The sequence below is a fragment of the Falco biarmicus genome, chromosome 8 (assembly GCF_023638135.1).
Source record: "Falco biarmicus isolate bFalBia1 chromosome 8, bFalBia1.pri, whole genome shotgun sequence".
Classification (NCBI taxonomy): domain Eukaryota; kingdom Metazoa; phylum Chordata; class Aves; order Falconiformes; family Falconidae; genus Falco; species Falco biarmicus.
Genome location: NC_079295.1, coordinates 19,037,597 through 19,054,835, shown reverse-complemented (window position 1 = coordinate 19,054,835; position 17,239 = coordinate 19,037,597). Strand labels below are relative to the sequence as shown.

At 39.7% G+C, this 17,239-nt stretch overlaps 1 protein-coding gene across 5 annotated transcripts in view; it reads left to right on the top strand.

Annotated features, from left to right (window-relative positions):
* AGPS (alkylglycerone phosphate synthase) overlaps positions 1–17,239 on the top strand; it is an 82,696-nt gene that overhangs the window by 26,439 nt on the left and 39,018 nt on the right. For 4 of the 5 annotated variants that reach the window (XM_056348248.1, XM_056348244.1, XM_056348245.1 and 1 more), the window contains exons 4-5: positions 11,955–12,044; positions 16,040–16,130. In XM_056348248.1, the coding sequence (XP_056204223.1) occupies positions 11,955–12,044; positions 16,040–16,130 (181 nt within the window). Of the gene's footprint in view, positions 1–76; positions 314–11,954; positions 12,045–16,039; positions 16,131–17,239 lie in introns of those variants that run through there. The other variant, XM_056348243.1, reaches the window with a different exon arrangement.

Genomic DNA, 17,239 nt, shown 5'->3' with positions numbered 1-17,239 from the left:
GGGGCGGGGCGGGCGGCGCTGCATGCCGGGACGGCCCATATGAGGGGAGCCCCGGCAGGCGCCTTCCGCTCGCCCGACCTCTCACCCGGCGGCGATCGGCGGCACAACACGGAAGTGCGATGGCGGCCGCGGCGGAGGAGGCAGCGGGAGGCGGCGGCGACTCCCCGTCCTCGGCCCTGCGGCGGCTGCGCATCATCTCGGGGCACCTGCGGGGCTCGCCGCGGGCTCCGGAGCGGGAAGCGCTCTCCCCGAGCCCCTGCAAGGCGCAGGGGGGCTCTGCCGGGCCGGCCTCCGGCTCCATCCCGAAGAAGCGGTGGGTGCGGGCGGGGGTCCCCGCGGGGCATCGGGCCCCGGGCCGCTCCGGGGAGTTCCCGCCGGGCTGGGCGGTCTCCCGGAGCGGTCGGCTGTCGGTGCGGGTTGGGACTAGGGCGGCCTGCGCTGTGGAGTGCGGTCTTGCTCCCGCCCGGGACGGTCGTGGGCTGTCGGGGCCTGATGGGAGGCCCTGCGGGGCGGGGAGGTGCCGGGGGCAGCGGGGGAGGCAGGACGAGGTGAAGCCCAAGCGCGGGTAAAGTGCTGAGGCGGCCCACCACTGTGGGGGCCGGGTGAAACCGAAGGAAGGTGGTCTTCAGCCTCTTACTTGTTTCTGTAGTAAGCGGGGTTGTATGAAAATGGAAAGTTGCTGACAGTCACCTTAGTAACCGGAGGAGCGGTTTAATGTTTGTGAAATATTGTGGGGCTGCTATAATGAAAAATGCAGCACGTGTGAGAAGCGCCATTTGTGTACTGGCCTTCGGTCCTGTTCGCAGGAGTGTGGAACCTCCACCTTACATGAGTGCTGCCAACAGTGTACCCGTACATTGGGCTCTAACTAGAGCTGCTTGGAAATGAATAGTTTTAAGCATATTCACTACCTTTTGTGTTTCTTGCTCCGTTTAGTAGTAGGGAGTTTGAGGTCATGTGAGACCAAGGAAGACAACTAGTCAGATTGGCTAGTTAAAATTTTTTTTCACTGGCTCTTGGATTTATTTTTCTGGTAGATTCTTTTAAGTGCTACAGTTGTGATATCGCCTTTGTGCTGGAGCGGACTTATTTGTTTTGGGATTTCTGCTTTCTCAGTGTGTTTTTTCTATATGTGTGTTGGCTTGCTGTCCCGTAAGAGCATTTTAAGGTTTAGGTTGTAGACAGCTTACTACTTTTCATCAAGCTGTGTACAGGGACTAGTATCTTAGTGTATGGGGCAGTAAAAAGGCAGGTAGGGCAAGTAGTGGGTGATCTTTTGGGGGAAATCCATTTAGCCCATGGTTTGCTCTCAACTTTTTTTAAGAAGAGAGCAAGGGACAGTCTGAATTGTTCTAACAGGCCATTTGTGGCCTAGAGCCACAAGCTGAGCTTGCCTGCTTTGGGAGGACTGGGATGTCATAGGTATGTGGTCAGGTGTTAACAACCTAGAAAGCCTTTAGCTCTCTCTCACTGAGGGAATTTGATGTTTTTGCAGGCAGTGTACAAACAGTGCTGCTCACTGGAATTGTTGCCTTCCATATTGAGTTTTTCTCTGGTTAGAATTTAGGAAGAAATCACTGTTTCTGAAAAAGTAACAGTTTAGCTAATTTTCAGAGTTTTATTTTAAATCTACTCTTGCATAAGTTCTACAGCCAGTTATTGTATCCTTGAAGAACAGGAGAAAATAGCTTTTGTGAAGATGCATGTGACCCAAAGGATAGCTACTTTTCTCTATAGAAACAGTCATAGTGAACTTACCACCTGTACTTCTATAACTTATTAACATAGCTCTCTCATATTAGGATTTGCTATAGGATTATAATGGATATGTATTTTTACTCTAAATAACTTGTTCTGCATTGAGAATAAAAATTATGTTGCTTCAAGCACTTTATGAACAAAATGGTACAACTGCTGGATAACTTGGTCTGCACCACAGGTACAACTGTCTTGATGTACTTAAAGCCCAGACTTTTTGTGTGTATAGAAACAAAAAAAAACCAACCCACCAACCCCTTAAAGGGAGCTGTATCTCTGTCTTAAGATTGCCTTTGAACATCTGAGAGGCAGTTGAAATGTGTTTGAGATGTTGCATGTGAAAATTCTAATACTTAAATATAGCTCGGATATGAGGATCTTGGTAGAGTTTGTGTTTGAGAGCAATACCCAGTTTTGCAGTGAGTGATGGGGAGGGAGACAATTCTGTTGCCTATACTGATTTGGAGGTGGCAAGTGATGAACACCTGAGTCCTGTTCTAGTGACTTTCAGCTAGTCTGGAGCTGGTTGATCTGTTTGTGAGACCCAGAAGGTTGATTGAAAAAAATCTGGTAAAAATAGTTCACCTGTAGATAGGTACAGTGATACTGTGTGGCTTCTATCAGCAATACCAGGATGGTCCAGATGCTTTTTTTTCTTGCAGTCTTCTATATGATGATTCAGCTTTTCTGCCTCTCTTGAACTATTACTTTAAGTTTTTCCTAGTAAAGCTGCAGCCAAAAGTACCTTAAGCAAGATTTTTGTTTATTATGCCTGTTGCATCTTACGTGTAATGTTTGAAGTGGTGTCAAAGCTACAGACACTATTGCAGCAGACCAGGTGCACTCTCCTCATGTTGTGTTTCTTCTGTGAAGTAGACTACTTCCTGTGATAAGGAAAAAAAAAACCCAAACAAGCATCTGGAGTACTTTAGATGTTAGGTCTCTGATCATAGAAAAAAAAAATTCTGGCTGCTTATCCAATAGTCACTAGACAGTGACCTGCAGGAACATGACTTTCTTGTTGATAGTTCAATGACCAAACTGTTAAGGATCTTATCCAGACATTATTCATCACCAGTGAGGAGAGGAAGGGGAGTATGTGGAATTGACTCAGTCTGTGGGTGCTCACCTAACTGTTCCTGTTTCCAGAGAAAAATGTCTCTGAAGGCTAAACAGTGTCTTTGCAAATTGATGTGTTTAAAGAATGTAATACGTTCCCTACTTCTTAGAATTACAGTGATTGAGATGGGAAAAGTCCTCTAAAAAGACAAGCAATTCTATACTTAAAGAGTATCCTCTTGAGGGAGATCTTAGTTACTGTAAGAGTAGAGAGATGTTACTCCTTGGTGCATTCTTGGCTTGAATTTTGTATTTTAATTCAGTATTGCAGTGGAAGATGGGGATCATAGTTATACAATGTGTGTTGAAGCATTAACAGGGTGATAGGCATGCTGAAAAACTTAATAAAAAATTGAGTTGGAGAAGAACTTTTCCTTGAAATTAGTTTTTCTGAACTTTATGCTGTTGACTGGTTATTAGCAAGCTTGCTCTGCTGGTGAGTCTTGAGTTCAAAAACTTACATATGGTTATTTTGAAGGTGAAGCACATGAAGTGTTCAACATGTAGCACCTTATGTTCTCAAAGCAGTACAACTCCCTAGAACACAGTTGTACCAGAGTAACTGTTATGTATGCTAGAAAGTAAGAGTGCCTCAGAGATGGAGCTTGCACTGATATTAATCTTGCCAAAATAGTTTGTATTGTAATTTATACAAATTTTAAACACTTTGGCCCTTGTTACACTCAAGCAATACTCCCTTTTAACTAGATGTTGATTCAGTAGCTCATAGGCTTAAAGTTCTTCTGTCCTGGAGCAAGAGAAAGCAGGGTAGGGTTTCCTGATTTTTGCTCTCTTTGTGGAGAAGCTTCTTTCCTGTGGGATGAAGAGAGGCTTGTGGATCTCTTATTATTCAGGATAAACCAAGGGATGCGTGTATAGTCAGCTGTGTGTCTGTATCAAGCGCACACTCAGGTTTCACAGGGTAATATGTTAATATTGCCATACCTTCATATAGACTCTTGCAATTCTTGCTGTAGTTGCTTGTAATGATTATGACTTTAAGCAGCAACATTAACTCCTAAGGAGTTGATACTACTTGAATTTAACAAGTAACAGCAGAGGCTTCATATCTTGCCGCCAATGCTCAAAGCAATCTTTACTGTAAAAGCTTAACTCTTTAGACAATAGTGTTTAAGCAGCATTCGACACTAAACTGAATTCTAGTATAGCTGACTTCTGAGCTTAAGGTGGTGGAAACTTACAGCAAAGAAGGTAAGGGCTGTTGCAACTAAAATCTTAACAAATCAGAGGAGTAAGAACCTGTTGCTTTGAGGAAGGCATGGCTATTCACAGGAGGTTCTGATTGCATCAAAGGAGTTAATTGCTAGTCAAGGTTAATGATTGAAGTAGAGGAACAGATGAAGTAAGATGATCTCATATGGAAGCATTAATCTGATAAAAATGTCATAATCTGAGGGCAAATGTGACTTCATATGCAACAGTGATTCCTGTCTGTCAGCAGTTCCAAGTAGTTGAATGTCAGCCAGATGAAATGAAAGAAATCTGTAAGAATTTAAGTAATATGACTTTAATTGTTTGATCATGTGATACCAAGTAAACCAAACTGGACATATTCATTGGTTAAATTTTATTAGAAAAAACCTAGATATAAGGAAGAAGTTAAAGTATGTTTAATATTTAAAATACAAGTTTATAGCAAAACCTGAAAATGTTGATAGGCTTTTTGATATGTACAGAGATCTGATATGTACAAGAAAATAGATGTGCATATATATAGTTATTTAAACTTGATTTGTTTATTTAAACTGAATAGAATGATCTGTTAATGCAATAGATTGGAGTAATTACTTGGACTTCCTAGAAGCTACTTTGAGCTGGACTAAAGTAAGGACACCTGTAGTTTTAACAGGTTGCAACCAACTAGACTTTTCTGAGATGTTACTGTACCTCTTAGTAGAGAACAAGTAATGTGAAGTGTGAAATCAATTGTAGGCTGAATGTGGTGGACAAGCATGATGCCTCTGCAGTGTTGTTATATACAAAACTGGGCTGTTGTGTGCAAGTCTTCAGGGCTGATGGTACAGGCCAACATTTTCTTTAGCAGCTATCTAATGTATTTGCTAGAGCATGCTAAAAGTTCTTTATGCAGTAGGTTAAACAGTGTTGTCCAAGTTAGTCAGTAGTTGTCTGGTGGTGGGTTTTTTAACATAGTGAAGCAGATTTCCTGATTTTGCAAGCTTTCAAAAATACTTCTCAAAGGACTGATCTGCAGTGTTATAAAAAATATCTTTAAGTTGTTATTTGTTTACTGCCTGGAAGTAAACTGGAAGTAGCTGTGTGTGTGCATTTTTGTAGTAGAGCAGTCTCTTCAAAGATAAAAGAAGCTGGTGTCAGTGGAAGTGGTAGGTGGAATAGAGATAGCTTAAAAATCATCGTTTGACTAAGTGTCTACCAAGAAGCATAGCTATAATGTCTTGGCTTTCCTGAGTCTTTAATTCACCCTAATTGACATAAGCTTTCTACAAAAGAACACTAGAGAAACACAAATTTCCTTGTTCCCTGGGGCTTTGCTTATTACAATGTGGTGAAATGAAGAATAATGAAATAGGGCTAGGAACATGTGTAAGGAGAGTTAATATTTGTTTTATCAGAACAGTGTGGGGTTTTTTTAAAAAAGCAGCACACTGCTTTTGTGTACCTAAACCCTTGAAGTCTTAGACCTGAAATCTTGTGTCTGCATTTGGTGCTTATTGTAGGTTTACACTACCTATGAGCTACACTGCTATGAACCCAGGCTTGTGTTGCTATATCAGATATTCAGCAAACAGAATAGCAACTGAATCGGGTGTATGTGCAGCTGCAGGGGGGTAGTGGAAGTGTGGGCTACAGAACCTGAATGTGTCTAAGATTATAAACCAGATGTTGTTTGACTTCAGAGCGATTACATTTGGTTTGCTGCAGGGAAGATCCTCCAAGAGGGAAGTAGTGTAAGAATGACAAGTACAGCAGATAGTCCCTGCCTGCAGTATGGCATTCTTCAGATAAATGATGCTTTTGCAAAGCAGTTCTTGAAGGGCTTCCTTGGGTTACATTCCCTTTTCTAATTTCAGGCACCTGATACTAATGTACTACTGGCTTCAAAAACACTGGAGTGCTTGCTTATGTGGTTGTGAAGTGTGACTATATAACCCAGACTGCTTCAGGAGAGAGTGGGAGTGACCTCCTGGTATCGCCTGTGTCCTGAATTTCAAGCTGGTGATCTGAGTTGGTAACCAAAAGCCCAGCTGAGGTGGGCTTTGAGGAGTTACTGTTGGGTAGGGTCTTGTAACCCCTTAACACTATAATACTGCCTCAGTTTTACTGCACCCGTGTGCTGAGTTTTGCAAGAACTCTGCAACCTGCAGGACTCCTCTGCATTAGGCAAATACTGGTGTTTTGGTCCATGGGGTAGTTCTTAAAACTGCCACTTTAAACTAATTTCCAAGAATGTGTGGGTTCTTGGATCATGGAACAGGAGTGTCTGTGAGCATTTTATGTGTATGTTGCTTTAATGCTGAGTATCAGCTGGTGATTGAATTGAAAATGCTGATGGTTATTGTAAGGAAATGGATGGCCAAGACACATCAATCTGAGTTGCATTGATTCAGCTGGGTTGAACTGCTCTTCATCTGGCTTCTCTGAAGAAAATACATGAAACTGTCACTTGTTCTTTGAGTAAATTAGCCTGTTTGTCTCAGTTTTGTGTATAAAGTACCATATCTGCAGATTATTTTGGGGAAGGGGGAAGTTTTGTTGATATATCTGTGCTTAGATGGTATGTCTGTGTAATGAAGCAATTCCATTTGTTAAATCATGTGATGCTAATGTTTGGAGTTGATTCATTATTTTATCTTGGTTCTGATACTTCATTGAACATAATCTCATAACTTCATCATAACAGAAAACTTTGTTTACTTCCGGTGTTACAATATCAACATGCTTTAGACCTTGGAAAATAAAAGGCTCTAACTGTTGGTGATACTTCTGTTTTGCAGTAGAAAACTCTGCTCCACTGTTGGTTATAAGTATTGTGCATGCAGATGTCTCGTATGTACTTGTGATGTGGATTTGAAACAACTGAAAAACTATATCTATGGCTTAATTTCCATGTGGGTGAAATTTGCATGCTGAGCCTGGATACCTGTGGGAGACCCTGTGCTTGTTCCTCAGCTTCCTAGGGAGAGACAAGAACCTTTTCAACTAGTCACTGTGCCTCTTGCTAAAACACAAAAGTTGGAGAGTGCTGGCAGGTACAGTTTTGTTGCAGTAGCACAGGTCTGGGGGCCTCTGCTTGCTCAGCTAGGTGACTGGATGCCCCGGGAGCACTAGTTCAGCTGGTGGGTCAGGGGCCACCCTCCTGCCCCACTCTGGGCTGGGCATGCTGTCACCTTGTGAGCTTCTGCCCAGTTTGTAGGCACCTTAATGGTCATTTGGGGGCTTAATATAGTGCCTTGTGCTGGGACTTGAACAGCATCCTGCCCAGTGTCTCCTTGATTATTCCATAGCCAGTTTTCCAGAAAAACAGAATAAGTTTAACTTGTATTTTGCTGTAAAAAATCCTTATTGCATAGTCAAACTAGTATTTCAGTGTTGGGCATTGCAATGAAAGTGAAATATTTAAATTCATTTAGCCTAGTCACACTGTTTTCATCTCCTATTGTCACTGTTTCCATGGTAACTTGTTTTCTTTCATTTTTTTCCCTTCAGGCAATATAATTTTGCGTGTATATGTATTAAAGTTAAGCAAGCTTTGCCTTATACTACTTCATACATTTCAGTAGTGAATTTCTGGCTTTTAAGTTAGAAGGCAGAAAGAACTGGTAATTTCCTACTATTTCTGACTAAAATATTCCATGTTTCTGTCAAAGCCGAAAGTAGAGTTAGTGAGCCCTGGTATTTGGTTGAAGCCAATGTACTGAATAGGAAAGCTGTTGTCTTTAGATGAGACAGTTCAGATAACAATACAGAGCTGAGTAATGTTGAATTCAAAGCAAGAGTAATACAAAATGTTGATGAGTATTTGCTGTATATATTCTTGGAAAGGGGGCTGGGAAGAAAAATAGAAGGGTGTATAAATTGCCTTGCTACACATAGAACACATGTAGCATGAAGATGTCAGCTGACTAAGCCAAACTGAGCATCTTTCTTGTTTTTCAGGTTGGGGCATGGAACTTTTTAACATGCTTTGAGACATTCAGATGATATTCAGTGTTTTCAGATATTATGCAGGGTATTCAGGTTATTTTTAGTTAAACTCTTGAAATTTTGGAGAACAAGGATAGCAACTACTACTGCAAAGTAAATTGCTTCAGATGGTACAAAATATTGATGTGTTAGAGGATACATAGTTTGTAGAAGTCTAAGTGGGTATAATGGTGGTATGTATTAATCGCAGGTCAATTTGTTGTTTGAGTGCCTTGGTGTCAGAGCCAGGATTGGATATATTGAGTATTCATGCATGGAGGGAGCTTTTAATGTGTGCTTAGGTCTGCAGATGCTCAGTAATTCTTTCTGCCCTTTATACTCTTCTGGAGTATAAGTTTAACACTGAGATTTTTGGGAATGAAAATCTTGGGAAATGTAGAAGGCTATATTGATTGCTCAGTCACAATTTGGATCTTTCTTGAGAGCAGAGGCAAATGTGGTGTGTGATGCTGATGTGGCAGGCAACTCTTAATTGCTACACTAGGGTATTACAGTGGGAGTGCTGTGCTGGAGCTGGGGTGTGAAAAGCTCTTTCGAAGGAATGGTGATGTGTATAAATGCTGCAAAAGGGTAGTATTACAATGAAGAAGGGGAAGGAACATTTATGATTAGAAAAAGACCTTTTTCCTTGTTTGCCTTCTGTTTCTTATGCTGTCAAATTGCAGCTTTGATTTCCAAATGTAAGCTGGAAAGACAAGGAAATGCAAAGCAGGTGTGTCTTATAGTGTATTTCCCTTAATCGAGGGAGCTGGGGTAGTGAGGCAGACCTGGGGAGGAACAGCATACTGCCTTGGCCTCTGTCTTGCAGAGCCGCTTGCACCTTTTCTGAATAATATGTTAACTAATATGTAACACTCATCCTAAGAAAAGTTCTGCTACAGTCTTTGAATTATATCTGTATGACACTGCCTCAGTAGTCAAGGAGGCTTGTAGATATCTCTGGATGTCTCCTGCTTTTCTCTGTGATTAAAGTAATTGTCTTGAGTCTTGAGCTCTTGTTCATGAAGGGCATACTTCTCAAATAATATGCAAGAAGATCTCAACAGCTTGCTCTTTCTGTAGGCCATGTCAGTTACAAATCAGTGCTGACTAACCAATCCTTATTTTAAAATCTGGTCTGTTTAGGCTTCTTTTTTTTTAGGGAGCTGCATGCAGGATTTCCTCTAATGTGTTCTTGGTATGTAGGCGTGAAGTGCTAGGAACTACAATAAATTAATCAAACAACAGTTCTTGAACTGGCAATACTTTGGTATGATGAAACAAAAAGAAAGAATAAATGTAAGATGGCTTGTTACAAAAACAGCCTTTCCTGTCTCCAGACAGAAACCTTGTTTCACTTGGTATAATTTTGAATATAAATTGTGTGACTTCTCGTGGTGTTTTCCTGCCATAAGATAGAATACTGCCCATTATGCAGGATGGGGGGAGATCTCCTGATTTTGTGTTATGAGGTAGCTGAGATGTTTTAAACTAGCAGTTCTGCACACATGCAGTCTGTTATATTAGATCTTAATTTAATTGTTCTCATCACACCAATAAAAGCAGCTGTGTTGTCTGGCAGCATAAACCTTTGTGTACTTATTTTATTCAGGAGTAGTTCAACCTGAAAATAAACTTGAGTTCTAACTCCCAACCTCTTTTCTGTGTTTTAAAGCCTGATCAAAGCACCAAGTACTCTTAACACCAATCTAGGAAAGTAGGCCTTTAGAAAAGGCAAACAGCTGGGAATGCAGGCAGCTTAGCAGAAAGACTTCTTGCCTGGGTCTTTGTTCAGTGCCAGAATTAATAGTACCTCCCCTGGATTTTGTGGGAAGTATCTGTCTGTACCAACATCAGGACTAATGGTGGTTTCAAAGCTGTGCTTTGGCAGTTTCTTATGTTCCTTTAGAGCCTGGTCTTCTGTGTCTTGGTCTGTCTGTCTCCAGCTTTGCAGCTGGTTTCTCTAGCCTGTTTCATGCATCATACTTGGCATGCTTATTTTGGTACTATCTTGCAAGTGGACTTCCCTCTCTAAACTGGGGGGGAAACTGCTTGAGCCTTCCTCAAATTTCACTTAATAATATCAAGTCTCTTCTGACTTTACAGGATTTGACAGACTACAGAGATCAGTTATATAGAAATACTACATTTAGTCAGCAGAGGGAGAAATCTTGCCTTGAGGAGGACTAAAATGATGGGGATTTGAGGGGAACATTTAGCTTGAAGAGAAAAAAAAAATGCTGTTTGAGTTGGGCAATTCTGTGTCAGCTTGCTCACAGCTGGGAACAGCTCAACTGTATGAATTACTGTCTTTGTGGAATTTATGAATATATACAATATTTATAAATACACATATATGGAATATAAGAATGTGTGAAAATAGGCAAGTCTGCATAACATGCTTTAAGACACTTTTTCATAATCTGTAATGTCAGTGCAATAGCACAAGGCATTCCTGTGCTATCAGACATGAGTGGATCCTTGCCCTTTTGTGAGTGAATATTACACATCTAAAGATCAAGTCTATCAAGAGAGGAGGCAGCCAGAGGGGCTTCTGTGTCTGGACAGTGGTCTGCTCAAACAGTTTAATTCTGGCTGAAACTTTAGAATCAGTTCCTCGCTGTGGAAGAACAGTGTAGACTGAATATCTCACAAAACTGTATAATGCAGTTTCAGTACTCAGTAACTGATAAAGCTTGCTTAAAGTGCTAGATTTGTCAAAGGCTTGTTGAAATGTCTGGTTCAAACAATTGTAAAGAAATACACATCCATGGATATTTTTTCATTTAATTGAAATCTTGTGTACAGGCAGTTTGAAGAAAGAACTTTTACTAAGCCAAGTCTACTTAATTACAACACTGACAGTCAGCAGCCTATGTTAATATTATCTTTATAATGAAGGTCTTTGGTAATCAGTCATCACCCAGTTACCTTTTAATGTCAGTGTTACCTACAACTGACTTGAGGCAGTACTTTCTCTGAATCGTGAGGTCTTTTTGAAATGGTCACCTCTGATCATCTTAGTTTTGCATTAGACAGTCAGAGTAAGCTTTGTTCACTGTATATGGTAAAGCAAGGTAGATCATCTGTTTTCAGACTAAGAATTTATATTAATAAAATTCAGGGTTTAGGTTAGTATTTAATTTCTGCTGTAAATAAATAGCAGACTACTTAGTTTAATGTGTAATTACTCTGTATATTTCTGAGTCTTAAATCTTACATTGATACACTTCTAATGACTTTAGCAACACAGTATCTCTTAGGATATGGTTGTGCATAAGGTATTTCAATTTTGTGGTTGTATTTTGGCAGTTGTGGGTTTGGTTTTTTATCTTCTCTTTCTTATGGTGACACATTCATGTTGCATTTAGTATGTTATTCCTGTGTTTCTTGGGGTTTGGTTTTTTTGACTTTCCAAAATGTATTTTCAATCTAAATGTGTCTCTGAAAGTGCCACATCAAGTGAATGTTATTAAGAATGCACAGAGATTACAGTAGTGTTACCAAACAACTAGAATTGTCTTTTTAATTCTGAAAATATTTGGCTATTACCTATTTGTGTGTTAATATTTATGTGTAGATTTAAAACCAAGCATCTTTCAAACATTACTCTTGACAATTTGAGAATATCACGTTACAGTGTGCGCTGACTTACATGTAGCAAGCTGGTGGTAGTTTTTATAAAGCATCTTGTCTTTTAAGTCTTAGGATGCTATCTGAAGGAGTAGTGGTTGTGCCAGCAGAATTACTTTTAGCTGTAAGCTATGCACTTCTGATACGTACTTGATTTCTTGTATTGCTATCTGATAAGGCTTTTTTCCAAAGCCATATAACTACAAATAATTTTGGGCTTGCAGTATGCTAACATTCTCACTTATTTTTCTCCCTTTAAGGCAAGAACTTCTGAAGTGGAATGGATGGGGATATAATGACTCCAAATTCATCTTCAATAAGAAGGGTCAAGCAGAATTTACAGGAAAAAGGTAAGTTGAAAACTTATATAACTGAAGTATCTTATTTAGTAAGTTTTTAAAAAGTTTTAAAACTGCACTGCTCAGGTAATCCAAAGAAGGTAGTAACACTTGCTTTATCTCATAGAACAGATTATTAGTTCCTCATGTAACAGATTTACTGAATTCTATGCACAGTAGTCTAATGTGTAGTAAAATAAAAGTAGTTTGGCTTAGTGGATTTTGAATTCTAAGTATTTTGAAGACAAATTAATATGAGTCTAACTTCATATGCTCTGTGTATTAAACTTCCTTTGGAGAATGACATCAGACTGAGAATCGGCACCATGTTCTAAAGCTTTAGGTAACGTGCAGCAGGTCTGTGCAGTTTTGAGAATCTCTTGATCATCAACAAATTGCTTAATTAAACTTTCAACTTGTGTTTTAGGTTTCTTAACCATTGTGCATGGAGCTGCTTTATCCTCTGATCTTAAAAATAAATGGCTTTTCAGTTGTATGTTCTGTAGTGGCAATACTTCTGATTTATTGCCTACTAGCCCTTTGTATCACAAGCTTGTTTTTCTGAGAATTTTTTTAAGGAAATGACATTAAAATTAAGTCTACTTGAGGATTTCTTCACTTTTCTTCCAGTGAAACTTAAGCCTCTCACTTGACAACTTAATGCTGGGGGTTTTTTCTGCCTCAGCGGAAAGTAGTCTTGCAGTCTCTTCTGTGGTTCAAAAAATACCCTTTTTGTAAGAGTAAAGAAAAAGCATGGGGAAGAGAATTAAGTTTGAAATAAGTACTGTCCTTCAGGAAAAACTTTTTCCTGGTCTTTGAGCTTGTATAAACTAGCATGAGCTAGTTAGGTTTTTGAAGCTTTGATTCAAACTAGGATGTTGAGTGCTTCAGCTCTTAATTTCCAGGCCCAGATTAAAATGCCTAGCCTTGTCTTAGGCACTTGAGTTCATGTTATAACATTTAGGGAGATCTTCATCATCTTTCTTATCTTGCCAGGATTCTGGCACTTGTCACTTTGTTGCTCATTCTTTCATCTGTTATTTTTGTTTATCTGGGGTAGGTTATGCTGCACAAAAAAAATCTACCCAGTGTACTTTGAAGGGAAAAATGGTGAAGGACTGGACTTGAATATTTTTTTTTCAGGAGGAAGCATTGAGGCTGCTGTTTGACTGATGAGTACCAGTCAGTCATAGTTCTAGAAGGGGGACGATAGTGTTGGGTTTTTTCCCCCCATCTCTATTCTAACTGATAGATAATACTAGAAATGCCCTGTTGGGCCACACCAGTGTAGTTTCTATGGAACAGTTTGTCACGGTGGCAAAAGTGTTTGAAGTCAAAATGGGAGAATAAGCATCTGGAAAGATACAGATGTAGTGTCCTTTCAGTATCCACTTAAAGATCTGTTGTCCATGAATTTGTCTAGCTTTCAAGTCCGCTGATACTACCTGTCTCTATAGTGTACCATGGCAGCAAGTTACGGGTTGCTGTGCTGTTCTGTAAAGTACTTGTGTTTTAAATAAAGTATCTCTTACTGTGTGGCAGGATTAGGTGAATGATAGTTCTTCAGCTTATCTACTTTTTTTATTGATTATGCAAGACTCAGTCATATCTTCTCTTCTACTTTCTCTCCATGCTGAGGAGTCCTGGGCATTTCAGTCAGATTGTAAGGCCCTTTGGTCTTCACAGTTGTTCTCTGAACCTCTACTACATCTCTAGTTCTACTACATCTTTTTGGAGATACAGGGACAAAAACTGTGCAGCACTCAAGGTGTGTATACACAAGGGTTCTACAGAATGGCAAAAAACTGTTGTCTGTCTTACAGCTGCCTGGTTGATGCATAGCACTGGCTGCTGTTGTATGTTGTCAGTCAAGATGCCATGATTTTTGCTGTACAGACTACCAGTCTGATTCTGCAAAATATGCAAGTAATGCTGCTTTTTTCTTGGCTTTTGCAATTACCTAAATTTTCTCTTCTATCTTCATTTGCCTCTCCAGTTTTTTTAAGGTCGAGTTTCTCTCTCAGTTCCAGTCTCTCCAAAAGAGCTTAATATTAGTCACCTAGTTGGAGAGTCCTCTGAATCCAGGTCACTGATGAAAACATTGTGTAAAACTGGTCCCAGTACTAGTGTGTGGCAGGCTGCACTCATGAGTCTGTCTTGGACAGTGATCAATAAACCCTGCCTTTTGCTTTTTGTCTTAACTTTGTCTTATCCTTCAGCCTGTAGAAGAACCTTTCATTCTGTACTGTAGCAATGTATTTTCTTAAATAGCTTTTGGAGCAAACACCTGTGGAAGTATAAAGGAACATGGAATTTCATGTTCACTGTATTCCCTTTATTCATTTCGGTTACTTCACAGACTGATAGAACTCCAAGGGTTAGTGAAACAGGATTTCCCTTTATGAAAGCCATGCTGACTTTCCCAACAGGTTGTGCTTTTCTGTGTGTCAAATCATCTTCTTGTTACAGACTACCATCTCACCAGGGATAGATGATACTTACTAGTCTGAGCAACTAAACCTGTTTCTTGGGGGTATGTGTGGGGAGGTCTTTTGGGGGGTGTGTGTGTGTATGCAGAGCTTCTTGCACCATCAACATACAAAGCTTGCTTCCTGAGTAATTGTGTTGTGTTCTGTGCAGTAAACTCACTAACTCCCTTAATATTGTGACTTTTGTCTGTGTCTTGACTTAAAAGTTGTTGGTTTTCTGATGGCTTTAGTTTGTCCTTTGAACAAGTGATTAAGGTTACCCTTGCATGCTACCTATAGTAATAGGTTGGCAATACCAAAAAGTGTGTGGAGGAAAAAACAAACCAAGCTGACACTTGAGTCCATCTGTACCTTTGTTGCAAACCCCTGATGGGAATGCATTAAATTTTCATTGCTTACTGCACTTTCCTTTTCATAGAATTAATGTAACTGTTTCACATTGGTGTGATGGAACAGTAACTGTTGCAGGAGGAATGCTTGAATGCTGTCTTCAAAGCTGAAGAGTCTAGCTTGAGTTGAGATACAATTGTAGTCTTTTATCTCTAGGAATAGAGTAGGGTGTTGTTTTTTTTTTTTTGCAATAGGAGAACTAGGTGGTAGTTGAGGTAAGGGAAGGAAAGGAATTGATCTTTTTGTATAATATGTGACTTAGTTGTAGAGTTGTTTGCAACAGCTGTGAAGGACAGGGTCACAATTGGATTAAGTGACTGAATAATCTTAGAAGGAATGCCCATTGGGCCTAATGCAGTGTCCCAGGTGCAAACTATAGTAAAGATTCTCAGCTGCTGAAAGCTCTTAATACCAAAGAAAAGTCCTTTTTCTCCTTTCGGAGAATGCTTGTGCATATGTAAACTGCACAAGGTGTGTATATGTATACAATTAATAGCAGTAGTTTCTACCTGCTAAAGTGTGTCCCCAGCCTTACTTGTTTTCACATGTGGTACACATGATCACAAACAGTTCCTCTGTCCCATGTCTGAGTTCTTTTGTTACATGGCTAAGCTGTTATTGAAGTGTTTGTGATAAAAATAATTTCATGTTGCTTGATGAATTCTGATGCACTCTGAGGAAGGAACCTTTAACACTGTTCTTTTCTTGAAAACATGTAAGGTGTACTGAGCTGGGTTCATGTGTCTGAGACTGGATACACTGCAATGTAAACAGTAAACATGTCCTCTGCCTGTAACTGGCATTTAAACTGTGACACTGCTTTCTACACTATTGAAAGGGAGAGACCTTTTTTAAGAGCAAAGATGGGGGGGTGGGATATCTGAAAAGCCTTATGCCACAATTCCCAAAGGTGATGAAAAAAAAATACCTAAGATGTTGACAATTGATTGGATTTTCTGTGAAGTACAAAACAGATACAATGAAATGTGCAGTTGCATGAAATGTGCAGAAGTTCTGTAGGCTTGTAGGTGAAGAACTTTATTTAAAACTTTTGTGCATACATAGAATCAAAAGAAGTGTATCTGAAATACAGTGATTTAAAATGACTCTGTAATATTGACTTTTCAGGTACAGATTAGGTGGTATGGTATTACCAACTTTTAAGGAATGGATAGAAAAAACCTTTGGAGCAAGTCTGGAGCACAAAACTACCTCTAGAGTAAGTAAATAGCTGAACCAGTTCTTTTGAACATTAGTCTTGGTGATAACCAAGACCACACTGTTAAAGATGATGCAGCTGTTGTCCTGAAGGTCACATTGCATATAAATATAGTGTATTAATACCTCAGTAGTTATACGTCGAATACTTTGAAAAAACGCTGTGAAACCTTCAGTGACTTAGTATGACTTGTGGTTCCAGGTTAACTGGTAGTACTTTTATTGGAATGAAGATTTCCAACACAGGGAGTTTTCTGTCCTTGTTTGTAGGTTGCTTTTCAAGACTGGAAACTGTTAGCCTAGAGGGAATTTTTAGGCAACTACGATGTTGTTCATGGTAACAGAGACAGAAGATACAGTGAAGTTAAATTGCGCTGTTTTCAGTGTATTTAATGATTTCAAAGTTCTTATGTGACCATAATTTTTTTTATGGGTCTGGGTGCTTAAAACTGGCTACCAGAATACTCAAGATTGAACTGAATGTTTTCAGAAAGACACATTCAGGATGTTCTGGGTTTTGTGAAGTATCCATATTTTGCTTTTTAAAGAGCAATTAATGTTAGTCAGGAGACCTGACTCCCTTCAAAGAATTCCTTTGAGGCTCTGGGTTCCTGACTAGATAGCTGCTTAAGCAGCTGTGTTGGAAGCAGACTGTGCTTGTACAGTGACTATAGCCACCTTGCTTTGAGTAAGTTTTACTCATTACTTGAGTGACTTCAAGATTGTGTTATCTCTGAACCAGGTAATCTCTTAGGGCCTGAAAATTCAAATGTTTCTTCAGTCTTCTGTTAATAAAAACATTCTTTCATCTTCTGTGACTTGAAGGATCTCAATCTGCCAATATGTTTTAAAAGAAATCATCTTGATGTGAGGGTTCTCCTTGACCAGGCTTGGTCTTAACTAGCAGCTGCTTCAACTTCTTGTGACCAAAGGTCCTGAGAGCTGTTGTTCCTCTTCTACATGTAGTAGAGAAATGTAGAATGAAGTAGAGTTGGAAGTCAAGAGCAGATTCTCAAATAGTATCTTGATTCCACAGTATGTCTTGCAAACCAGCTCTTTAGGATGTCTGCCAGCCATGTTGAATGCTTTCCTGTTATGTTGTGCCACTCT